At 40.9% G+C, this 26088-nt stretch overlaps 1 protein-coding gene across 9 annotated transcripts in view; it reads right to left on the bottom strand.

Moving 5' to 3' along the window:
* Nucleotides 1–26088, bottom strand: part of tnrc18 (trinucleotide repeat containing 18) — a 227082-nt gene that overhangs the window by 76549 nt on the left and 124445 nt on the right. For all 9 annotated transcript variants that reach the window (XM_063058917.1, XM_063058919.1, XM_063058918.1 and 6 more), the window contains 3 exons: nt 20130–20255; nt 13684–15507; nt 1838–1928 (listed from right to left, as the gene is read on the bottom strand). In XM_063058917.1, coding sequence (XP_062914987.1) covers nt 1838–1928; nt 13684–15507; nt 20130–20255 — 2041 coding nt within the window. The remainder of the gene's footprint in view (nt 1–1837; nt 1929–13683; nt 15508–20129; nt 20256–26088) is intronic.

Here is a 26088-nt window from a genome sequence, read left to right as displayed (position 1 = left end):
AAAACAAAAGATAAATCTAATACATCACCTTCAGGGAACATTGGTAAAAAAAATCATTCCTCATGGGTACTGCTTTTAAAAATTGTTTGTCTTGGATTGACTGAATGTAATAACACACTATAGAGGTTGAAGTTAGTGAGATGTAATTAATTTGGCCACTTGTCATTTCCCACATTTTTGTATGGAGTGAATGGGCCTGATTGTTGGTCTTTTTATGGAAAGAGTTTGTTTTATAAATGGTTTAAACTGAGGTCACTCTTATCCTCATCACAATCTCTGCGAGACATTACGCAACCTCTCGCACAGATGATATTTTCCTCTACAAGTTACTTTCTCCTTTTTAAGTTGGTTAAGCCAGGAGTACCCAACCTGGGGTCCGTGGACCATTCAGTTAATGGCAGGGGTCCATGGCACTGAAAAAGTTGGGGAGTCCTGTTCTAAACAGATAAGTTATGACTCTACTCAGTGTGGAAATATAACCAATGCTCCGAACTTGCACTTGCAGTATCTTCCATAGTTCGAGGACACGCTGAAGCATTTCAGTCACTGAAATGAAACATGAAAAGCAGTTCCGTGGAAGGTAAGATCGCAGAAAGGGCAAGTTAAGCAAAAAATAATTGACCAGCAAGATGTGTATAAAAATCTGTTTCCCAGAATACAATGCATGGGTTGAACTAAACCAATTCAGAAACTCAAATGGGCACAGGGAAATTGAATCCATTTGTGTGTCCAGAGCCTTTTCCTGCACTGGGTTTCAGTGGATCATACTAATCTAATATACATCAGACATTGGGCTCTTGTAACTCACGTAACTTTGATTTCTAGAGCCATCCTTGTTTGGGAGCTAGGCTATTTCAAAGGGCCTCTCTGAGTTGGTACCAGCCTGGAATGTTGAACAGGGCTCAAAAACTCTATTTGTTTATAGGCTTGCATCCAGCTTTGTACTGACTGCACCCACCCATTCTCCACAACCTCAGAAGACTCACTTTCACACAATCAGTCAACATCCCATTCTCTCATCCATCACTAGACACCACACCTTCATCAGCAACATCATCCATAACTGCCAAGCACAGCTTCTTGAGTCAGACTTCCCAACATCAGCTAGCTCCGGATCAGTGAACCCTTGCTACGCCACCAGTCCCACCCACCACAATTGTAGGGAGCTCCCCGCTCCTCCAACCCCCTTCTGACTCGGGAGTTTGATCCTGATTTCTTCATGTTATTTATACTGAAACAGGTTTTACCAGAATAATGCCAATTCAGTAGTGATTAAACTTGATCTCATGTTTGATGCCACAGAAACAATTGTTTTCAGAGCATAAGGAACTTAATGGAACAGGGCTATTGGCAACAAGGTCCAAATGGATATTACAATGATGTGTGCCTGTCTTATATATAACTGTTTTAATATATAACTGCCATCACTAACAACAAGAAACCTACTAGACATGTTGTAGTGATGGGCTATATTTTTGATTTTACCAATTGTCAAGTCTGACTCAGTTGCACAGATTCAAATTCCAAAAAAATCTGCAGATGCTAAAATCTGAAATAAAAACAGAAAATACTTGAAACACTCATCTGATTAGGTAACATATGTAGAGACAAAAGCAGAGCTACTGTTTCAGGTCAATGACTCTTCATCAGTCTTATGAAAAGTTATTGACCATAAAATTAATTTTGTTTATCTCTCCAAAGATGCTCTCTGACCTGCTGAGTATTTCCTGCATTTTCTGTTTGTGTTCTGAATTGCACATATGTTGAGCCAACATGGCCAATCCTGAGGTGGTAAGACACAACAGTCAGAATACTTTGGTGGCTCAGGATCTCTCACCTCAATAATTTCTCCTGTTCTCGGGCAATGAGGCGCTCCTCCCGATGGCGATGCCGATCGTCGCTTCGCTCTTCATCTGTCCGCCCATGTCCTTGAAGCGAAAAAGAGACGAACTGTCATCTCTCAAAAGAGCTCCGTAATCTCAGCAATAAAACAGCAAATGCATTTGTGCATCTCCTTTAACGTAGCAAAACCCATCCAAAGATGTGGTGCAGAATTGTCATCAAACAAACCTCTGACTCAAATAAAGAGATGTTGGAATAGATATTAAAAACTTAGTTTAAAGAGCATCTCAAAGGAGAAAGGGAGATGAAGACAGGGGTCTTAGGGAGGGAAATCCAGACTGTCAGGACCTGGGAAGTGAAAACAGTAAAATTCAATGAGAGCAAATGGTAAGCAAGGATGCAAGATGATAATTAAGGGCACAAATTGTGTAAGAACGGGCAACATGAGTGAAAACCTTAAGGTTGAGGTTTTGCTTAACTGAAACCAATAAAGTCAGTAAGTACAGGCAAACAGGGCGTAGGGAGAGCTAGGACATGTGCAGAAGAATTTATAGAGGAAGTGGGAGAGACCATTTATGCTCTGGAATATTTAAGTTCAAGTAAAAATTGGGGGGGGGGGGCGGGGGAGGGGAGGAATATTAAGGCACCAGGTGAACCTGAAGCAGGGATGGGGTCAGGAGAAGGAGGAAGACTTTATCATGGTGCAGATACATGGCCCAAAATTCCTTAATTATGTAATACACACGTTTGCAGACATTCAAGTTTGAAGAGTTTTAAGTGCTGCAAAAAAGAATGAAATATTACTCATAATAGCAGATGACACAATAATTTCAAGTGCACAATTTTCTGCGGTTTTCAAACTAGGAAATCTAGAAATGATCACACCATTACAAACACCTCGACAATATTTTCAACTAAAAATGCAACTTCATTTATCCAAGTGAAAAGATTTAATTCTAAGCTACCAAATCTATCATACCAATTTATAGGACATGCAGGTGAAAAAAAAATGAAGAGTTCATGGGACATTTGTTTAATCAATTAACCATATAACCAAATAACAATTACAGCACGGAAACAGGCCATCTTGGTCCTTGTAGTCCATGCCGAATGCTTACTCTCACCTAGTCCCACCGACCTGCACTCAGCTCGTAACCCTCCATTCCTTTCCTGTCCATACAGCTATCCAATTTTACTTTAAATGACGATATCGAACTTGCCTCTACCACTTCTGCTGGAAGCTCGTTCCACACAGTTACCACTCTCTAAGTAAAGAAGCTCCCCCTCATGTTACTCCTAAACTTTTGCCCCCTAACTCTCAACTCATGTCCTCTTGTTTGAATCTCCCCTACTCTCAATGGAAAAAACTGTAGTCAATCAATGCGTTGTAATTTCATAGGTACACTTTTTTCAGTCACACCAGGATGAATACTGCATCCGGGAACAAAACACACAAAATGCTGGAGGAACTCAGCAGGTCAGGCAGTTCCTATGGTAATGAATAAACAGTCGACATTTCAGGCCGACTGTGTTCAGTCTTTATGTGCAACTCTCACTGACGTAGTGACGTTAAAACAATTCATACTTGTACTTAGCTCCGAGACAACAAAAACCAGAAGAACCAAACAGATTTCAGTTGAAGATCCTATTAACATCAAATTATTCAACTATTCACAAGGCATCATTGACAACTTTCAAAGCCATACCAAAATCCTTCCAAAAATAAGTTTCCCAGGAATCACGAAAGCCTTCTTAGCAAATCAATTTTACTTAAATAAATATGAAGTAAATGGGGTTAAGTAAACATTGTTCTAAATGTTAAATCACAGCACATGAATCGCCTGGTCTCCTCTTCATCCCACAATGCACCTAATATTCCTGATTTTCAGGGATAAATCTCAATTGCTTTTTTAGCAAGAATCTGCTTCAACAGTGATATATACAGGGAATTCAACAGCAACACACACAAAATGCTACAGGAACTCAGCAGGTCAGGCAGCATCTATGGAAATTAATAAACAGTCGACGTTTTGTGCTGAGACACTTCTTCAGGGCTGGAAAGGAAGGGGGAATAAAAAAGGTGAGAATTCTACATTTATGCCACATGATTTTACTTCCCTTTTGTTTCTTTTGTGACTGACTAGTTTATGTGCCTGCTTCAGAGCTCTGGTAACTGGTGAAAACAATCAGCACAAAGAACATCTAACATTCCTGAATACAGGTCAGCTTGTGTTCAGGTCTGTGCCTTTTGTCCCTCTATCTCCATTACTACAACCTACCCATGGCTAAATTCACTTGCAATTCAGCCCCTCAGCAAACAACACCAGTGACGCAACAGGAAAACTTTCATATATGTTGCTGGAATCTCCTTTTTACTGCTTTCAAATTTCCACAGAGAATCAGATATTTAAGAAGTGAGCAGTGCCTGTCAAGATTTGTCTGGGGAATGGGAGATTGCTTTGGTTATTAGTAAGTTAGCAAGGGCCAGTAAAAAGAAATTAGGTTTAAGCCGAGTGGCCATTGTGTGAACGGGCCAGTGTTAGAGTGGTCAGGCTTTGTCTCCATAGGCTTCGGCAAGAACAGTCAGAGGCTAAGGGTGCTAGTCTTTTGGAGTCATTTATTTGATTGTAGAACTTGAGGTTGAGAAGTTAGAGCCAAAGGTATTACAAGTGTAGGCAGAATGGTAGCTAAGGCAGTGGAATGCTGTTCCTGTAAGGTGTGGCATTACAGTATACCTGCCAGTCTCCTTGATGACTACATCTGCAGGGTGCACCCAACCTCAGCTCCTGGCTGACAGGGTCAAGGAGCTGGAGCTGGAGCTGGAGCTGGATGCACTCAGGATCATCCGGGAGGCTGTCATTTTACCGAGGTGGTCACACCTAGAGCGCAGGCTTCAGGAAGTAGATGGGTGACTACCAAGAGAAGTAAGGGGAGTAAGCTGTCAGTTCAGGGTTGTCCTGTGGCCACTCCTCTCAGCAACAACAAGACCCCTTTGGATACTGCTGGGGTGGATGACTGATCAGGGCACAACAGCAGCAGCCAGGCCAGTGGCACTGTGGCTGGCTTCGAAGCTCAGCAGGGGAGGATAAAGTCAGGGAGAGCGATAGTGATAGGAGACTCAAAAGTTAGGGAGATGAGCAGGAGATTCCGTGGTTGTGAAATAGAAGCCAAGGTAATGCGTTGCCTCCCAGGTGCTAGGGTCCAGGATGTCTCCGAACTGCTGCAGGAAGTTGTCAAGGGGGAGAATGAGCAGCCAGAGGTCATGGTGCACATTGGCACCAATGATATAGGTAGAAAGGGGGAAGAGGTCCTGCACAGTGAGTACAGGGAGTTAGGGAAAAGGTTGAAGAGCAGGGCCTCCAAGGTAGTAACCTCCAGATTACTCCCATGCCATGTGCTAGTCAGGGCAGGAATAGGCTGATGGTATAGATGAATGAGTGGCTGAGGAACTGATACAGGGGGCAGGGTATCAGGTTATTGTATTATTGGAAACTTTTCTGGGGCAGGGGTGACCTGCACAAGAGGGGCGCATTGCATTTAAACTGGAAAGGAAACAGAATCCTGGCCAGGAGTTTTGCTGGGGCTGCTCGGGAGGGTTTAAGTTTAAACCCTACTGATGTAAATTAGAAAAGCCAGCAGGGGCCACGAAAAGTCCTTGGCAAGTAAGATTAAAGAGAATCCCAAGGCATTATATACGTAAATCAAGAGCAAGAGGTTAACTAGGAAAGGGGAAGGACCAGTCAAGGATAAAGGAGGGGATATTTGATTCGATGTGGAGGATGTAGGTGAAGTCCTTGATTTTTTTTAATTACTAGTTTTTTAATTACAACACCAACAAATTACATTCAATACAACCAATTGCCAATTACATTTTTACCGTTAGGTGAGGTCGTTGATGAGTATTTTACATTAGTATTTACCAAGGAGAAGGACGTAGAGGATAGAGAGAGAGCAGTGCCAAATGTATTGTTATCCTAGGGCATTTTGAGGTAAAGGAGGAGGTAGTGTTGGGTGTCTTTGAAGAGCAGCAAGGTGGATATGTCCCCAGGGCATGATGGGATATACCACAGGCAACAGAAAAGATTGCTGGGGCCTTGACCAATAACTTCAAGTCTTCTCCAGCCGCAGGTGAGGTCCCAGAGGACTAGCAAGTAGCAAACATTGCTCCCTTATTCAAGAAGAGAACTGGAGATAATCCTGGAAAGTATAGGCTAGTGAGTCTCATGTCAGTCGTAGGGAAGTGACTGGAGAGAACTTGTAGGGATAGCTTTATGAGCATTTGGAAAACCGTGGCCAAATTAGGGAGAGCCAGCATGGCTTTGTGTGGGGCAGGTTGTATCTTACTGACTAGCTGACCAGGTGATGAGAGTGATTGATGAAGGTAGACCTGCGAATGTTGTCTACATTGATTTTAGTTATGTGCTTGACAAGGGTCCTCATGACAGGCTCATCCAGAAGATGAAGAAGCATGGGACCCATGGTGAATTGGCTGCTTGGATTCAGAGCTGGCTTGACCATAGATGACAAAGTGTAGTGGTCAAAGGGACTTATTCTAGCTCAGGGATCCACCAGACCCCTCGGTTAATGGTAAGGGTCCATGGCATGAAAAAGTCTGGGAACCCCTGGTCTCACTGGAGGTTGCTGATTAGTGGTGTTCCACAGGGATTTTATTACTAGCACCTCTGATGTTTGTGATGTATATAACTGACCTGGATATAAATGTAGATGGGTGGGTTAGTATGTTTACAGATAGATCGAAGATTGGTGGTGTTGTGGATAGCATAGAAGTCTATCAAAGAATACAATGGAATACAGATCAGTTCCAGATATGAATGGAGAAATGGCAGGTGGAGTTTAACCTGGCCAAATGTGAGGTGTTACACTTCGGTAGGTCAAATGTAAAGAGACAGTACACGCACTCACCACTCTCTGCGTAATAAACTTACCCCTGACATCTCCTTTGTACCTGCTTCCAGGCACCTTAAAACTGTGCCCTCTCATGTTAGCCATTTCAGCCCTGGAAAAAGCCTCTGACTATCCATACGATCAATGCCTCTCATCACCTTATACACCTCTATCAGGTCACCTCTCATCCTCCGTCGCTCCAAGAAGAAAAGACCGAGTTCACTCAACCTATTCTCATAAGGCATGCTCCATAAATCCAGGCAACATCCTTGTTTCCACATCCTTCCTGTAGTGAGGCGACCAGAACTGAACACAGTACTCCAAGTGGGGTCTGACCAAGGTCCTATATAGCTGCAACATTACCTCTTGGCTCCTAAGCTCAATCCCATGGTTGATGAAGGCCAATACACCGTATGCCTTCTTAACTACAGAGTCAATCTGCGTAGCAGCTTTGAGCGTCCTATGGACTCGGACTCCAAGATCCTTCTGATCCTTCACACTGCCAAGAGTCTTGCCATTAATATTATATTCTGCCATCATATTTGACCTACCACAATGAACCACCTCACACTTATCTGGTTTGAACTCCATCTGTCACTTCTCGGCCCAGTTTTGCATCCTGTCAATGTCCCGCTGTAACCTCTGACAACCCTCTACACTATCCACAATACCTCCAACCTTTGTGTCATCAGCAAATTTACTAACCCATCCCTCCACTTCCTCATCCAGGACACTTATAAAAATCATGAAGAGTAAGGGTCCCAGAACAGATCCCTGAGGCACACCACTGGTAACCAACCTCCATGCAGAATATGACCCATCTACAACCACTCTTTGCCTTCTGTGGGCAAGCCAGTTCCGGATCCACAAAGCAATGTCCCCTTGGATCCCATGCCTCCTTAATTTCTCAATAAGCCTTGCATGGGGTACCTTATCAAATGCCTTGCTGAAATCCATATACATCACATCTACTGCTCTTCCTTCATCAATGTGTTTAGTCACATCCTCAAAGAATTCAATCAGGCTCGTAAGGCACAACCAGCCTTTGGCAAAGCCATGCTGACTTTTCCTAATCATATTATGCCTCTCCAGATGTTCATAAATCCTGCCTCTCAGGATTTTTTTCATCAACTTGCCAACCACTGGAGTAAGACTCGCTGGTCTATAATTTCCTGGGCTATCTCTACTCCCTTTCTTGAATAAGGAACAACATCCGCAACCCTCCAATCCTCCAGAACCCCACTGATGATGCCAAGATCATCGCCAGAGGCTCAACAATCTCTTCCCTCCCCCCCCCCCCCACAGTAGCTTGGGGTACATCTCCGGTCCCAGTGACTTATCCAACTTGATGCTTTCCAAAAGCTCCAGCACAACCCAAGTTCACAACTCCATGAAAATGGCTACACAGGTTGATAGGGTGGTTAAGAAGGCATATGGCATCCTTGCCTTTCTTATTCAAGGCATTGAGTTCAAAAGTCGGGAAACATAATGAGATGTTGGACAAACTTGGGTTGTTTTCTCTGGAGTGGTGGAGGCTGAGGCAAGATTTGATGGAGGTTTGTTTGATTATGAAAGGAATGGATAGAGTAGATAGAAAGTATCTTTTTCTCAGGGTTGAAATGTCTAATACCAGAGGGCATGTGTTAAAAGTGAGAGGGGATAATTTCAAAGGATGGGCAAGTTTTTTTTTTACACAAGAAGTGTGTGGGTGTGTTGCCTAAGGTGGTGGTAGAGGCAGTAACATTATGGACTTTTAAGAGACATTTAGATAGGCACATGAATGAGAAAAACTGGAAGGATATGGACATTGTGTGGGCAGAAAAGTTTAGTTTAGTTAGCTATTTGATTACAAATTTAATTGGTTCAGCACAACATTGCGGACCAAAGGACCCGTTCCTGTGCTGTAATGTTCTACCTTTTATGATATCCCAACATATCAAAAAAAGAAACAATTTCTCCACACTTCTAAATTCTCATAGCTTAAAATAACAAACATTTAATTTTAATTTAACTTGAATCATAAGTAAAGCATTGCTGATCCCTGCATGAAATGGAACAAGTTAGAGTGTTGGGATAGACAGTCCTTTTAAAGAACAATTCATCTCAGAAAGGAGTATTCAGTGTGCCGTGTGCTGTACATTCAGAGTTTCCATTACAACTACTACTTATTCTGGACCTGTTCCAGCTATTATTGGTGGGAATTAATATCACAGCCTTGGTATTTAAGTCATGACGCATGAAAACTGACACAAAAGGTTAATTTATTTATGGTAGTTGCCTACTTCGCTGTAGCTTTCACACTGAATCCGCTCTCCAATACCCACCATATGTTGGCTAAAATAAGGTTCATATAAACGTGAGCTTAGACATTGGGTTGTCCAGTACTACCATTTAATGCACTGTTGATTCTATTTTAATTACGTCAGTTGCCACGGAAAACTTGGGAATTAGCTGTCTCGGATCTGGAACTGTTGAGAGGCTTGGTGATCAGGGAGGTGACACATAACAAATATGTTTTCATTGTGCTTGTGAGGCCGCTTTTAGTATAACTTATAAGCAACCTACCTGAGAAGAGCTGAGGGAATGACCCACCTTGTGCACCTGTGGAATAGTAAGCGTGTAATGGTGATCCTCTCACCAGCCAATGATTACCTGTGTTTGCACAGTGACAGAGGTCAACCAATAGTGGGCAGGCCAGGAAATCAGACCAAGTCCAACCTTCTGTTGCCATTGCACTGCTTACTTGGGATTGCAGTCTGAACCCGAGACATTCCCACTTTGAATTGACAACTTACATCGTATATTTACCCTCTGACACTTTGGGCACATTTCCTAAACTCAGCACTCTTATTTTTGATCCAGTGGCCAAAAACAAAATTTCCAATTACTTTTTTGGATTGATTTTCTGTTCTCTGTCTAATTAATGGCATGTCTGATTTAACAAATGACTATCAGTAGATTCACTGTACAAAACTAAGCCTCTTCACATCAATTGAGAACAGTGCCCCACTAATTGCCAATATCACCAGTCCCCCCACCCTACACTACCTCAGCCCCATCGTTCCTTCTCAACATCCTCTGATCCGACCAGTGTATTCCATCTTTGGACCACTGAACTTCATCTTGCAACAGAGAGAATGTTAACGCTTGTTGAGTAATCTAGAGTTGAAAGTTTTAGTTTCAGTAAAAATGACTCCTCCACCCATTAACACGCTCTGCAAAATTATTATTCTTACACTATCGTTTAATCTTTTTAAAATGCTTTCTTAAAACCTGCTTGCATCACATGTTAAAATTACATAAAAGGAAGATGTTGTTACCGTGAATAAAATGACTTTTTTTAAAAAAATTCCAATGATGTTGTGATGTAATAGTTGAATAAGCAATAGGAAGCTTCTTTTGGATAGTAGAACAGTATCTTATCCTCAAAGAGACATACTTTAAACTTTGATCAACATGTTGGCATTTTGATGGCCATGTTAGTTAATTTCTTAAGGATTAATTGGTCCACTGTTATTTCTCTTCAGATGTCAGAGTTATGCAGGGGACAAAAAGTAAATAAAAGATCATATGAAAAATCTGGACTCAAGATGTGGAAGGAGGATATTTCTGATGCCTAAACTTAACAGTTTGAATTATTTCTTTATGGTTCAGACCCTCTGCAGGCAGTTTATAATCAGTACTGTTTAGAAGAATGAGAGGTGAATTTATTGAAAGATATAAAGTGGCTTGTCAGGGTAGATGCGGACAGGATGTTAATTCTTAGGGGAAAATCTAGAGTCACAAATTTAGTTTCAGAATTATTCACATTTGGGGATGTGGAGGAATTTATTTCAGAAGAGCACGAGTCTTTGGTATTCTGAGTCATATTCCAGGCCGATGTGAACCTTTAGACTATCAAGAAGTCAAAGGTTATGGTGAACAGGTAGTAAAGTTTGATTTCAGTTCCATATTAGATCAGATATAGTCCAATGAATAATGCAGTGGGCCTGAGGAGCTGGCTCTACACTAATTTCTTGAGTTCAAGCATTAAAAAGTCAATCAAGATATCTGTGAGTTTTGTGTTTTTTGAAACAGGGCTGATAAAGTGGCAAGTTGAGAGTGTTGTGATTAGAAAAACCTCTGTTTTCCTGCATCTATTCAGAAGACCAAATAGACAGGAAGACAGATAAAACTTGGAAACTCATCTTAGGTTTGTTGGTGTTTCATGCATAATGAAGTAACGGATTCACTGTATTATAAATTCCAAAGCTGACATCAATAGAACTGAATTCCAAAGCAGACAGAATGCACTGTTGCTTTATAACACTCACGTGTGACTGAAGATGAATTTCTACTTCCTGTGTTTGGAGAACCATCTAGGACTATGAAATACTGTACTTAGTCCACTTGATTTCAATTACTTAGAGGCTGGAAAAGAAATTTCCAGAAATCTTGATTCTCCTGTTTTATTTTTGGTTTGTTTCCTTCTCTTGGGAGACTGAACTCCTGCAGAGGGTAAGCATCTAACCATCATGAGTGTAGAGCAGATTCAAATCACCACTGGTTTCTTCCTGAGTCTCAATTTTATGTGTCTGGATGAACTGTAGTTAAACCCTGCCTTGTGAGGGCAGATGTGTGTCAGTCCGGTCCATGTTTCATTTGCTTTAGCCATTCCTCCTAATGGTAAACTCATCTTTTACTGAAGCACAAGCTACTAAGTGTTGGTCTTTGGAAGTTCAATTTTTGTGAGGGTTGAGGAGCAAAAAAAAACACTGAGTGACGTCAGGGAGGACCAATGCTTTGCATAACACATAATATTCTGATCATGACAAATGCTTCCTGAGCTGCACAACTGATGTGTAAAGACCATTTAGGAGAAATGTGATTATGATATTCTGGCTAGAGATAAGGGGAGAGTTAGGTTGTGTGATTAACAGGGCTCCCTCTGCTTCGACCGTACCTATAGGTAGCCAGAATACTGTGATTTTAAGCAATATTTATTAAAATAATTGCTTTTAATTCCCCTTTCCACTTCTTCCTACAGGTGGTTCTAGAATGAGATAATTCCGCCTTCTACAGAGAGCTGCTGTTGATATCCATGAATAGAAGACTTGTCTTTAAGGGAAAAAAAATGCGTGTGTACAGGCCCCATACTGGCTGTGCTCATGTAAAGGCTTAGACTGTGTCTAGGCAACCCTGCCCTAAATATCAGCATTTCTTTCTTACAATACATCAGATTAGTCATCTAAACTGTGCTTTTACCTCTCTGTAAAGCTCTGTAGGTTCAGAGCCTTCTCTTATCACCGGCAGACTAATGTTATTACCAGGCTTTCCATGTGGAAGATAAAACAAAATTAATACTTTTTCTCCCAAGGCTTGTCCTGTATTGCCTAGCAACAGACTGGAAAACTGGTTAGAATTCCGTTCTTGTTTGCAGCTTTTAGTTCTGCTCAGTAAATTACACTTAATGTTAGCTGCCTGTATTCTAGTCATTGAAATGCTTTACAAACAGCTCCCTGTGATGCCACTGCAGACTGTGGACTGTTGGGCCTTGGCAACAGCCAGAGAAACTGCTTCATAGACAAAGATTTCCACTGCAGACCGCATGATGTCTAGCCAAAAGAATTTCTATACAACAACATGCAAAAGAGAGGGAAGTGTTCCACGTTATTGTCTCCCACTGTGCCACCAATCAATTTTTACATTAAAAACGCATCATATTATTGATGATAGACAGGACAAGGTCATGTGAGCTGCACACAGAAGAGCTGGGTTGAATGGCATAGCGTTGTTTCATTCTTTGCCTCCTGCATGTAAATAAGAGACTGCTATAGATCAGTTCAAACGTGAAGCTGCATTCCAGCCAGCTAGTGAGTTGAAGGTAAACATTGAAAACAAACTTCAGTAGTCTCAACAAGCAATCCTTATACAATACTTTAGCTACAGGCACTTCAAATTTTATCGTTACTAACACAAAATAGATTATGAGTTTCTTCACCAGCTTCCAATAACTAAAGAAAATATATATTTTCTGCCTTTTGATTATAATCCGACTTAAATCTATGTACCCAAAATTTACTTTATATTTTGGGGTGTTCAATTTCACTCTTGGATCTATAAACTATCCAGTTGCATATAAAGGAAAATCGATATTTCAGTTCAGCAACATTCAGGGCAAATACTTCTATTTGTTTCAATATTCCATTTTTGATTGCCAGTGCTCTCTGTAAGAATAAAACTAAAAGCTTTCTGCACATGCAGCCCATGTTAGTTTAACCTTGCTGACTGTGTGTTGATACTTCCCCTCCTGGTGTTTGAAATTCCACAATTTAATGTTTGCTTCATGCACAGATCTCAAACCAGATGAGGCGCATTATCTTAAAAGTTCCTACTGTGTCCATGAATAGCCCATTCAGTTCCATCTATTACGCTGCTTACTTTATTGGCGCAAATTCATTTATTTAAAAACATATTTCCAACCTGCTTAAAAAAAACCACCAAGAGATAAAGTTGCGCAAGAGTAATTATAAAGCAAGAGATAATTTTATCATTCCTGTCTCCCCAAATAATTATTAACTTGAATGAACAGGAAACCCTTTTCGTAAGAACACAATAAATAAAAGGAGCTGATAAACTAAAATAATAATGCTATTATATATGTCGATGAAGCCTTTCCATTCCTTTGGTACCCATCGAACTTCGAAGGTCACAAGGGGCTATGTGCTATGTTTGGTTCTCCAGTGTTACCCAGCTGCCAACCAGGCCATGGAATAGAGACAGGCAATCAGGTTGCTGAACCACATGGGGTACACAATATTAGCCACCCACAGGAACAGACCCTTAGAGGTCCCTATTCTTCACCTCATAAGAGCTAAGGGCATTCAAGGCCCAGCATAAAAAAACATGGTCCTGTTCTGCAAAGCATCTCCCAAAACATGCGGGCCATTTGCTTACCTTTTACACTGCTCATGGAAAGCGAGCGATCTCTGTCCATCACACTGGCACCAGGCTTGCCACTGTTGTCCTTCTGGCGGGCCACTGCCACGGCAATCCCCACGGGTGGATGCCTCACTTCCACCTCGCCCTGTGCTCCACTGCCCTCTCTCCCAAATGACTTTGCACTCTCAGGCCTTTCTGGATCTCTCTTGAGTTGTTTGTTCAGCTGCTGAAGTGGCAAGTGCTGCACCTTGGAAACACTATGCTGGCTGGAATCAGTCTTCATGTTTCCCAGCCCGCCGAACGGGCTCTTCTTGCCGCTGCCCACGCGCCCCGCTGTCTCCTTAGCAAAGCTACCACTGTACTTTATTAAGCTTTGCATGGCTGAGACCTCACTGGGATTTCCCACGACGGCCGATCTTTGGAGGCTGGCTGGGTCTAGGAAAGCCTTTTTTTGTTCCTCCTCGGCTCTGCTCACGTGGTTATGCTGGGCTGCTAAGGCCGCCATTTGAGTGGTAGCGTAAGTCGCCATTTCAAAGGGCTTCCATTTTGGCTCCGGAGTGCCAGAACGTTTCAGCTGGGACTGCTCCAAGTGCATCCTTGCAACATCTACCCCATTATACACTTTACAAGAGTCCTTCAAGACAGACCTTTGGAATCTATCTCTCTCTTGGGTTCTGTGATCGACTTCAAAACCTGATCTCACCAAGTCTTTTGACGCAGCATTACTTGTGTGCAAGTCTCTGCTCTCCGAAGGGCTAAGGCCTGGCTTGTTCAAAAACAGTTCTGAAGTTATGGACCTCTTTATTGCTAAAGAGTTGGACCTAATGACAGATCCTTCCTCCCTTGTGTTTTCTACCCTTTTGATATCTGCATGCACAGGCAAGTCCTGTGCCAGCATTAACCGGGAAGGTTCCACCAGCGTCCTTTCTGAAGAGGCTTGTAAAGAGCCTGCTCTGTCCACAGAAGTTCTGTTGATATCTTTCTCTTTATTTTTGTCGCTTTTATTGTCTCTGGCCTGAGAGGCTATCTGAATGGGCCCATTTCTGTCCTCATAAAACCCAACTGAAGGCACAAAGGTAGGTGCAATCACTTTATGTTCCTTTCCTGGCTCCCTGGCAGAGGGATATATCGTGTAGATACTGGAATGAACAGGAAGCGGGGGGAATGTGCTGGAAGGTGGCATCCGGGCTGTTTGAGACGAATGGGGTGATGGACAGCCACACGAGACATGCAAAGTGCCAACTGAAGTCACAACTGAGTCACACTTCCGGCTCTTTTCCGTGTGAGACTGCAGCACAGGCCTCATGTTCTCATCGTGTTTCATAGAGTCTTTGGAGCATCTGTCCTGTTCAGTGCCCACAAGCCTTAATGAAGAACTGGAATCATTGTTACAATTACTGAGAGATAAGGCCTGTAGGGGGTTTTTAGACTTTGGTTCTCCATTGCCAGTCCCTCGGTTGGGAGAGTGATTGCTAAGAACTGTGGAGAGATGGTCACCAATCTTGATGGGTTTATCAAGAAGGTGTATCCTCCTATCGTTTTCAGTCCGAACATCCTGTGTGAGATCCACTACACTCCTGGGCCTTGATTCTTCCCTGGGCTTGTCCTTCTCTTTTTTGGCCACATTTACATTTACCTCAGTTCTGTAGATTTTCTCTTTAGAATCTTTCCCGAGATACCTTTCAGACTCTTTCGCATTCTTGTGAGGGTGGCATATTTCCTTCTCTCGTAGGATAGAACCTGGTGTGTGACTGGAGGAGGTCCTTGGGATGGTAGTTTGAGGGTTTGCAGTGCCATGAAGGGATGACTGTCCTGCATGGCTGTGAAAATAGTATCCATCTGTAATAAAAGAGAAACAAATACACTGGGGTTAATCCAACAGAAACAGTGACAGTTCAGCTGCTACACGTGGGATCAAACTAAGGACGGTGGAATTCCTCGACAGATTGGAGCACACCTGTGGAAAGAGGACTGGAGTCCTTCAGGCCAATTTTGATTTTTAGTTAGAGATACAGCCAGTAACAGGCCCTTCCGGCCCAACAACCGCCCAATTACACCCATGTGACCAATTAATCTAACCCGTACGTCTTTAGAATGTGGGAGGAAACCAGAGTACCTGGAGAAAATCCACGTGGTTACAGGGAGAACGTACAAACTCCTAACAGACAGCAGCGAAAATTGAATGCGGGCTGCTATCACTGTAATAGTGATTAACTAACCACTACTCAACCATGACTTCATTAATGAACTGCGGTGATCTGAAACATAATTCAGATTCTCTCCCCATTGATACTCACACTGAAGAAATTACTACGATTGTTTTGATAATGATCACAAGAAAAGACTGAAGGATCAGGGTGCGTCTCCTACAAAAACTAAGTTGACTGAATGCATTTAACAGATGCTACGTGTTTAAGTTCACAAGATGCTGGCAAGTTTAGTTAGGATAAAACAAGGAAAGTTCCCATCAATAGATTCAATAAACAGGGGCAGAAATTACAAACTTTGTGAAAAGTATGCGGGTGTTTGGAAAACTGTTTAATGCAGAGAGTATGAATGATCCAGAACTCACAGCCTGTATGGATCAATCAAGCATTTTAAGAGGGAGTTGGACAGGTGTCTGAGGGGAATTAATTTAGAGAGTTAGTGAAGTGAAAGAGGAAATAGCAGTGATTGAGTTGCTCTACCATCAGTGACAGAGACTTGATGGACTAGTGGACCTTCCTTCTAATGATTCTACAGAGCATCTTTCACAGTGGCGATAACATCCACAGGTGTTTCGCTAAACTAATGATCAAATGAGAATGATGAGAGTCAGCAGTGTCCATGGAGGAAGTTGTCTTGTTGATTAAGAACCTCAAGGTTAGTCTAACTTATTGATTTCCTCCAATCTCAGCAAAACCAGTCTGGCCCTATGAGACTGAGATTCTCTTCCACCCTCTTCCAACTTAGAACTCTTATTAGTCAAACTAATTCATCTTGGAGCCTGATGATTACCTCCAGGGTACTTGTTATCCAATGTGATCATCCTGGGCTGAAAATTAGTGAGCCTCAGCCCAAAAAGCATGTGTGGTAAAAACTGTTAAGAACACATACAACTGTAATTTATTATCAATATTATTGTTAAACAAAAGGGTTCGATTTTAAAGATGAATTGTTTTCATGGAACTGCAAAGCAGATTAAGAATTTGCTTTAAAATGATTTGAAATCATTAAGAATCGGACTGTCACAGCTAGAAACAGCATTTGAATCCGGTGGTCATTTGGCATCAATGCTGATTACATTAATTGTGAAGAATGGTATTCATGTTCAGCTGGGCCATTCAGTAGATTGATGCACTCCTCCTCAGCAAGAAAAAAAATCGGCCCAGTTATCATGGCATGGCATTGATTAATGTGTGTGGGTAAAGTTCACAGCCCAGATAATCCTATTCTCCTTGCTGAGGGACATATGAAACACGGGAGGCAGATACAAACTCCAATCATTAAAACCAGCTCCTGAGTTTGAATGTAATGTAACACAGATAACTGGATTTCCATTTCCCCCTTGTCAGATTTACCAGGAAGGCTCACACTTCGTACATGCTTGTACCCTGGAATAATGTGTAACAAATAATGAATCAAGGATAACTCCTGTCTTTAAGCTGCCTGACCAACACTAAGTCAGTGATGGATGTGGTGCATTTGCTTTCATACCAGCAGTTAGGCTTCCAATAAATCTCTTGCCAAATTGGGATTCTTCAGAAAGAGAGGTACAGTCAATTCTGGGAAAAATGATACTTGATGGAAATGCACAGACCCACTATGTGAATTCCCAATCACGTTTCATTACATTTACTGTATCTAAGCATGGACTGTAGAACTTGGTACGTATTGTGCTTGTTTGTTGGGACCAATATCGGTCATAAATCTCTTGAATTTAATGGTCAGACATTTTGCAGCCAATCCGTATAGGTTCTAGGTCCATTTGGGGTTGGGGGGAAGGGGGGCTTTGTTTAGGCATTTTGGCAGACACCTGTGGTGGGTTGCCAGATTGCTATAAATTTAAGGGCTCTCAATGCCTAATATGTGGCATGTTTCAACAATTATTCAGCAATTACACAGTCAGGATTCTTCAAACACCAACAAGGTGTTTTTTTTTTAAATTTGAAAAGTGTGGGTTCTTTTTGGAAAATCAAAGAAAGGAGAAATGTTCCCATAATCCAGTGCCCTGCTGGATGACCTGGCCCCATCCTATCCCAACAAAAGGAACTGGACAACTGCTTCTGGCACAGGTTTAATTTAAAATTCAGGTCACTTTGCTTCTCGGCTGTGTGGTCTGCAGCAGACAACCAAAGCTTACTGGCCTAGTTTGGTTGGAGTCTAAGGTCCAAGTTTAGTCAGGCCTCAAGGCTCGCCTGTTCCAATACATACATTGTTTCATGATCCCAGTTCATGGCTGCAAATAGAAACCTGCACTGTGCAATTCCCTAATTTGTAATGCTCACATTCTAATGATGCAAAACTGCAATTTAGATTCAATTATCTGCTGCTTCAATATGTCTGGTGTATAAATGACATGGTTTTCAACCTGTCACTGAAGGAGACCTACACAACCTGCTCTAATTCAAAATGAAAATAGAAAGTGCTGGAAATCTACATGTCTATGAGAGAGATAAGTTAATCTACAGAAGTGCCAGCTGAAACGTTAACCAATCTTTCTCCTGCTGACACACGAGCTTTGTCTTCAGCATTTTTCTCACCTTCCGCAGAGGAAAACTCAAAATGTGCATTTTCATTCAGTAAAGTAGGATAGAATAGTGAATGTCAACTAATTTCAGTGGTATTAGCTACAATGTCTTTTTTTAATTTGAAGAGGGAAAAAATATGAAAGAGAACATTTTAAGGCAAGCATATTAGTACACGGTAGCATCATCCAGCAGATATTTGTTTTGTTCAGTGGATCATGTATTATAAAGTCAAGTTTATGAAATATTCTGAAGCAGAATATCGTAATAGATCTTGGCATGTGCTCCCCATGAGAAACAAAATGACTTCATTCACAACGGAATGAAGAGGTAAGGTGCCATTGCTACCTGCGGAGGGAGATCACAACTGACCCACGTTAAACAGATTTCATCATAAAAGCATTCCATTTTTTTCAAAATAACAAACAGTACAAGTAAAAGTTTTGCATAGTTTGATTAGCTTTAAAATTGTCCCCGAATTATATACCAAACACAGAGAATCAGATAAGCCCTTCTTTAAGTAGAAGCTTCAAAATCTGTCACTAATAAAATCACTTTCCAATATGCTTAATTTCCTGGAGAGATACCTCTGATCATAGGATTGGCTTCCAAGGTATTGATGCCCTGCTAAATTTCATTGTGATTTCTATTCCCCAAAGTCATTCAGTAGAATCCCATGACATTTACATTGCAATCCCTATTAATTGACCCTTACGAATTACATTCCCAATCACCTCAACAGACCAGAGCAACAATGTCCCAAGTGATCCACTTAATTATTTTTCATACAGACCTAATGTGACCCTGTGTGTTCCTCAATTCAATTCAAAACCAGTTATATATTAAAATCCTTTGCAAGTGAATTAAATTAGCTTAGTGTTAAAAGAATAACTACATGGGGTGCATTGTTCTTTTATATACCTATGGATCCTTGCCAGGCATTATCTTTATCTATATATAAAACTTGCTTAAAACTTTTATCCAAGTATATATAATGAAATGATCTGCTTCCATCAGCATACTGTACTCCATTATATGAAGCATTTCAAACTTGGACCATATCCTATTCCAATTTTCTCTATCCAATAGAAACAGAATAAGAAATATCACTGCCTTATATTAATATTTCTTCACTTTGCTCTATGAACCAAAACTTCGTAGACACAATGTCAGTTCCATTACATCAAATTTGTAAAATCACAATCATTGTGTTGGGCTAATGAGCTAAGAATGGAAAAAGCTATCTCTTAAAGCAGAATCAGGTTTATTATCACTGATATGTTATGAAATTTGCTGTTCTGCAGCAGCAGCACAGTGCAAGGCATGCAAATTGCTGCAAGTTATAGAAATAAATAAATAATGTAAAAATAGAGAAACGAGGGTGTTCAGGGGTTGATGGACCATTCAGAAATCTGTTGGCAGGAGGGGTGGAAGATGTTCCTAACACATTATGGGTCTTCAGGCTTCTACACCTCCTCCCTGATGGTAGAAATGAAAAGAGGGAATGTCCCAAATGGTGAGGGCCACTGGCAACAAAAATTTGTAACCATTGCAAATACTAACCTCTGACATTGAGTTAGAAGCTTTGGTCCATTATTCCTTTTCAGAACAATTCATAAATTGTATGCCGTCTGATCAAAGTACCAGTGAATTACTCCCGAATATTAGATAGCTTGATGTACAAAAAAGACAAACGTTAAAATGAGGATGTATCAGAAGATAACTGGCACTGACCTTTCTGAGAGTCAAACAGGCTGTGTTGGCTGAGTTGGGCTAGAATGGGGCTGCCAGTGCTTGGGTGCTCAAGGTGACTGATGGGAATATAAGGAGGATAAAGGCTACTTGGCAAGTGTGAATAACCTGTGAAAATAAAGAATACAATATTACTTATGTATTAAATAGTATGTACCATTCAAATTTAGCATTAATACATTTCAGTTTCACGTTATGCAGGAAAGAATTTCTTTTAAAGAACAAGGCTGGATTCCTGTATTAAGTTCTTTTGCTTTATTAGCAAAGGAAATAAATTGTACTTTGCTGTGCCTTTCACAGCTCCAGAACATTTAAACGGTTTAACACCCAGTGGAATACTTCTGAAATGCAGTTACTGATGCAATATAGAAAAAACACCAAGCAACTTACAAATAACTTCCATGAACAGCAATGTGAAAATCACAAGAGAAACTTTTAATAAATTTGTGCTGAGGGACAAACTTTAACCAGGGTATTGGTGCTCGGGTGAGAGAGGGTGGTGGATCTAATAGTGGTAGTAATTGATCCTCTGTTGTCTGTGCTAAAGGAGTGGTGTTGAATTATGCCATTGAAATTTGGTTCTATTCCAGCCAGTTATGTCTCATTACATATTTACTGCATGCAACAGAACCAAGTTCTACAGTGAATCCCCAATATTCACCTGAGGAAGAAGACGGACCATGGATTTAACAAATGCTCCAAATGGTACTTGTAACGGTGCAGCAACTCCTAAGACTGCACAGGAGCGTCAGCCTGGATCTTATACTCAAGTTCCAGTAGTGGAATTTCAGAGATTTACAAGCAGCATTTAAGCACCCATAGTTGAACAAACAACAAAAGCTTCGGCTAAAAATGGCAGATATTAAACACTAGATACAATCAAAAACATTCAAATTTTCTGGGTCACTTCTTAAAACAGGGAGATGGAAACCGACTCCCGCAGGGTAAAGTTAGCTATTGCAAATTCAAAATCTAGTAAGCTTTCTCACAAAAAGCATTTCCCTCATGCTTGACTTCTTCAGTTTCTTCAACAATCTGTAAAAAATTGTCTTGTAAAAGCTAAACTGATAAACGGAAATATTTTTGGCAGGGGGGGTGGTGGATGTGAGTTAGTAAGGAAGAAGGTAGGTGTATCCACAAAGCAGGCAATTCACAAACTGTATTTCTGTGATTTCTTCCCGTGCACATGGCGATCTCGTTAACACGAAGCTTTTCAGTAATTAGGCACTTTGTCAAACCTGCCAGCAGAGTGATATCTGCAGTGGAGCCAAGATAATGGAGGCAGGAGTGCACAAAGGTCACAAGTTCAAAGGTTAGGTCCCAAGGCTTAAATATGTATTTAGTAAGAGTCAGAGCAAATGTTTAACATCAGCCATTTCGAAGCCACACACAAGACTCAGTGGAGACTTCCTTTGATGTCAATGGAATTACGTGCAGAGGTTTACAAGATCATCTTGGCAATTCATTGAGGTGTATCTTATACAAGAATGAGAGAGAGATTTTTAATATTCGTTTATTAAGATCTATGTGAAGACCTGGATTATCAACTATCCCACATTCCCTAAATATGTCAGGGTGGTTAGCTTTCTCCTTGAGCCACTGCAGTCATGGTTTTCTCACAGTGCTGTTGGACTGAACAATGAAGGCAATATATTTCTGAATTGGAGTTGCTGAGTGATTGGAAGGAAATTTCTGGGTGGTGGTGATCTAGCATGCCTTCTGCCCCTGTCCTACTTGGGTATGGGAAATGCTGTCAGAACAGCCTGGCTGAGAAAGAGTAGTGAGCCATCTTCATTTGTTCTTCAAAGATAAATTCAGTGATGGGCTAACATCCACCAGCAAACCCTGCCATGCTCATTAACATCTCCACACAATAGAAAGCCACAAAGTTCTGCTCCCACATTCTCAGTTCTGACTCATTTGGTCTATACAATCTCCCTAGTTCTTGGTGATGGTATCACTCCACTCAGCCAAATTCCCAGCACCTTCAGTTGTTTAAGCCTGATTGTGAAGGGAACAAAGGGTCATTCAGGCCATTTGCCAAAACACATGGCCTTGCCTTTGTTACGACTGACTCTGGGCCCTGAAGCCAGCTCAGACTGCTTTATCAATCAGCGAACTAACACTGCTTATCCAAACCAGACTTGCTCAGGAACCTCTTGGGGCCCTGGCGGGTTGCTGTTCCGAAAATCAGACTTCAAACATTCAAAGTAAATTTATTGTCAAAATACATATGTGTCACCATATACAACCCTGAGATTTATTTTCTTGTGGGCAATCACAACAAATACGAGAAACACAACAGAGTCAATGAAAGACTGCACCCAACAGGACAGCCAACAATGAATATGTAAAAAAAATAAACTGCGCCATTACAAAAAGAAAGAGAAAAAAAGAAATGATAATAATAAATGAATAAGCAATAATTATTGAGAAAATGAGATGAAGAATCCTTGAAAATAAGTCCACAGATTATGGGAACAGTTCAGTGATGGGGCATGGAGTGGAGTGAAGTTATCCCCTCTGGTTTAACAGCCTGATGGTTGGAGGGTAATAACTGTTCCTGAACCTGATGGTGTAGGACCTCAGGCTCCTGTGCCTTCCTCCTGATGACAACAGTGAGAAGAGAGCGTGGCCTACAAGGGGTCTATGATGATGGATGCTGCTTTCCTAAGACACCACCCCATATAGATTTGCTCAATGATGGCAAGTGGTTCAGAATCATTAGAACTTAACTTTGCAAAGCATGTTTCTGATGTACAGAGTGCTCAACACTGAATGTTAATTACAAAGATATGAAACCTTTGGCAAGACTGCAGAAATGTACTTGAATATTTCAAAGAACGCTGAACAAAATAAATTGGCATAAATCTTCTTGGAATGCAAAGGACTATAGGTAAATTTAAATGGGGTATCCACATGTATGAACTAAAGGGCTTGGTTAGGTGAAGCCACGTTTGCAGGTAAGACAGCCATAGATGACAGGGATTAGCAACAAAAATCACACAGAAGATGAGAAATTCTTTCACAGAATAAACTACTATGACCTGGAATATGCTGTAGAAGAGCGTGGAAGCAGATTTAAAAGGAAATTATATATAGGCATCCGTTAGTCTCGTGAGACCATGGATGTGCACCTTGGAAGGTTTCCAGTGCGCAGGCCTGGGCGAGGTTGTACGGAAGACCAGCAGTTGCCCATGCTGCAAGTCTCCCCTCTCCACGCCACCAATGTTATCCAAGGGAAATTACAGTAAGTTAAAAAAACGACATAACCATAGGGAAAAAGTACGAGTGTGAAAAAAAAACCCAAAACAGCTCTTTCAAGGAAACTGCAATATGATTCCATCTGTTTTTTTTTTGAGCAAGTTTATCTGATATCTGTTTCAAAAACTGGCACACTATACCCTGTGTGTTGAACATCTTGGCAGATAATGAACAGCATAAATGAGGTACTGTAACTTATCCAAAACTAAATTAATAATTCATCTATGGACAAAAAGCAGAGGGGAAGGGGATCATGGCTGTCAGAGGATCCGAATCAGAATCAGGTTTAATATCACCGGACTATGTCGTGAAATTTGTTAACTTTACGTTAGCAGTACAATGAAATACACGATAAATATAGAGGAAAAAATTCAGTTACATTAAGTATATGTCTATAAGATAGATAAAATAAGTAGTGTAAAATAACAGAAATAAAAAAGTAGTGAGCATCTTTTGTAAATTCTTCATCATCTAAACTGGAGTATAAACTAAGATCCTATTAGGACCCCAGAGTTTTCCAGAACAAAAGTCAAAAACCTGCAAATATACTGGAAATCAGGAAGGTTATTCAACCTTCCACAAATGTGTCCTGGCCTGTTAAGTTTTTCCAGCATTTGCTGTTTGTATTTAATGTGAAATTACTCAGGAATTTTATCTTACTTGCTTCAAAATTGAGCCATTTTTTAAATGAAGGCAGAGTGCTTAAGGCTATCAGCCTCTCTGCTAAATCTGCATTCTTTCTCCAGGCTACACACACCCCTCTTTACATCAGGGGTAGAAGATACATCAGCTCAGAGAAGAGCAGCCTTAGCATACACATCTGGTAATCAGATTAATACTTCTAAAAATAGCTTTTATACATTTATTTATAAAGAACACTAGGTTTACAAGTTAGCTTGTGCATCTTTTTAAGAGATTAGAAGGCAGTCAGCAGTCACATAAATGTTCCCAAAAAGGAAGGCTCATTTCTCTGAGAACATTAGCATAAGACTCCAAGTGCAGGTAATAAATCATAGTGTGCCAGATGTTTCAGATCATGCGATAAAGTGACGCATGAATCAGCAGCACAGGGAGACAAGCTGAGGTTTAGGGTTTCAGGAATCATTTTAAATCTTCACTGATTAAATACCAATTTAGGGAGATTTCATCATCTGTGGGAGTGCTTTGCAAATACACACTATTTTCTTGTGCTAACATATCAGGTGAAACTCAAGCAGCACATCAGATTTTCTCAATGTTTTTCCAGTTGGTGGGGGGAGAGGGGGCAACCACGAACAGGGCACAAAATTAACCTGTTGTGCCTATCTAAACTCTTTGAAAGAGCAATCAGATTTCCAATTTCACTGCTCTTTTGCCTGAAACCATTTCCTTTTCAACACAATCACAGCCAGGTGGCATAACTCAGGTGAACAACATGATGCATCAAAGTGGAAAATGGATCCTTTGTATGTGTGTAATTCTCCTCTGAAAGTTGCCGAGTAACCTGGTTACGATAATCCTTCGGGCAATGTATTCTAGATTATGACTACTTGTCACAGCAGGAAAGCATATTATTTCTCCTGCATTTCCAGTTGGCCATTCCCATCAATGGAAAGAGGGGAAGTCAATCGGAACTTGTTACTCTTCCACACACTAACTGAATATCGTGGGAGTTTAGGTTTCTGATCTGAGCAGATCAATCCCATTGCTTGGTTTCCCCATGAATGGATGAAAGCCTTTATCCATTCATTCATCATTGTTTGGTCAAAATCATCAAACTTCTTAAATATTATGGCAAAAAAGGCCTATTTGGGTATAAAGCTACATCCTAACCCAAATTTAACTATGATCTGTCTTACTCTGAATACTTGCATATGCCATCCAACCATCACTCTAACTATGTCAATTTTAAGCATACCATTGTTCTGCTTGAGGATGAAATCCAAACCTTATCAAGTATAGAAGACATATTATAATCATCTAGCACTGGATATAATAATGATCCAAGCCTATATGCGATGGCTTAACTTGGCCTGTCCGGAAATGAATATGGACCTGACCTGCTAACAGCCTGGGTCAACTGGCCACAATCTATATCGAAGAATGTTCACTAGAACAAAAGGAGCCTCAGCACTGTCCTTTCAAGGGAAATGAAGCAAGGGCTGCAATATCTGTGTCTCAGAAATGAATTTTAAAAATATCTCTGCTTCTGCACCACCTCCAAAGTCCAGTTTGAAAAACACCACTTTAATTCTGTTGCCTGACTTCTACACCTGAGAAAGACTGCAGAGGCCAAGTGAATATATAAAATATATCACGAAGATCATGGATGGGGAACATGGGAATTTACAGAGTAGAAACTATGAAATACACCTACTGATTCTGCTCAAACTACTTGATTTTCTCAAAATCTCCACAATGATAAATTCTGATAAAATAGGCAACCTTTTCCTATTATTTCCTCCTACAACAAACTTTTTGTTATTTATAAAACTGATCTGATGGTCAACTGACCAGATCATGGGCTATTTTTAACTTTGCACAATTATACCTGCCAGTGACCAAGAAACTGTAATTTGCTGAAGGCCACCGGACAATCAGTGACATTTTTAATCCAATTTATTTAGAGGAGTATTGTTGAAATGCACTTAGTGCCCATTATTGACACTGAATGAAAGTTCCCTTTTACAAGGAGTAT

This window comes from Mobula hypostoma, chromosome 9, assembly GCF_963921235.1.
Source record: "Mobula hypostoma chromosome 9, sMobHyp1.1, whole genome shotgun sequence".
Lineage (NCBI taxonomy): Eukaryota > Metazoa > Chordata > Chondrichthyes > Myliobatiformes > Myliobatidae > Mobula > Mobula hypostoma.
Note: the sequence above shows the minus strand (reverse complement) of the source record. Positions and strands in the feature narration are given on the sequence as shown.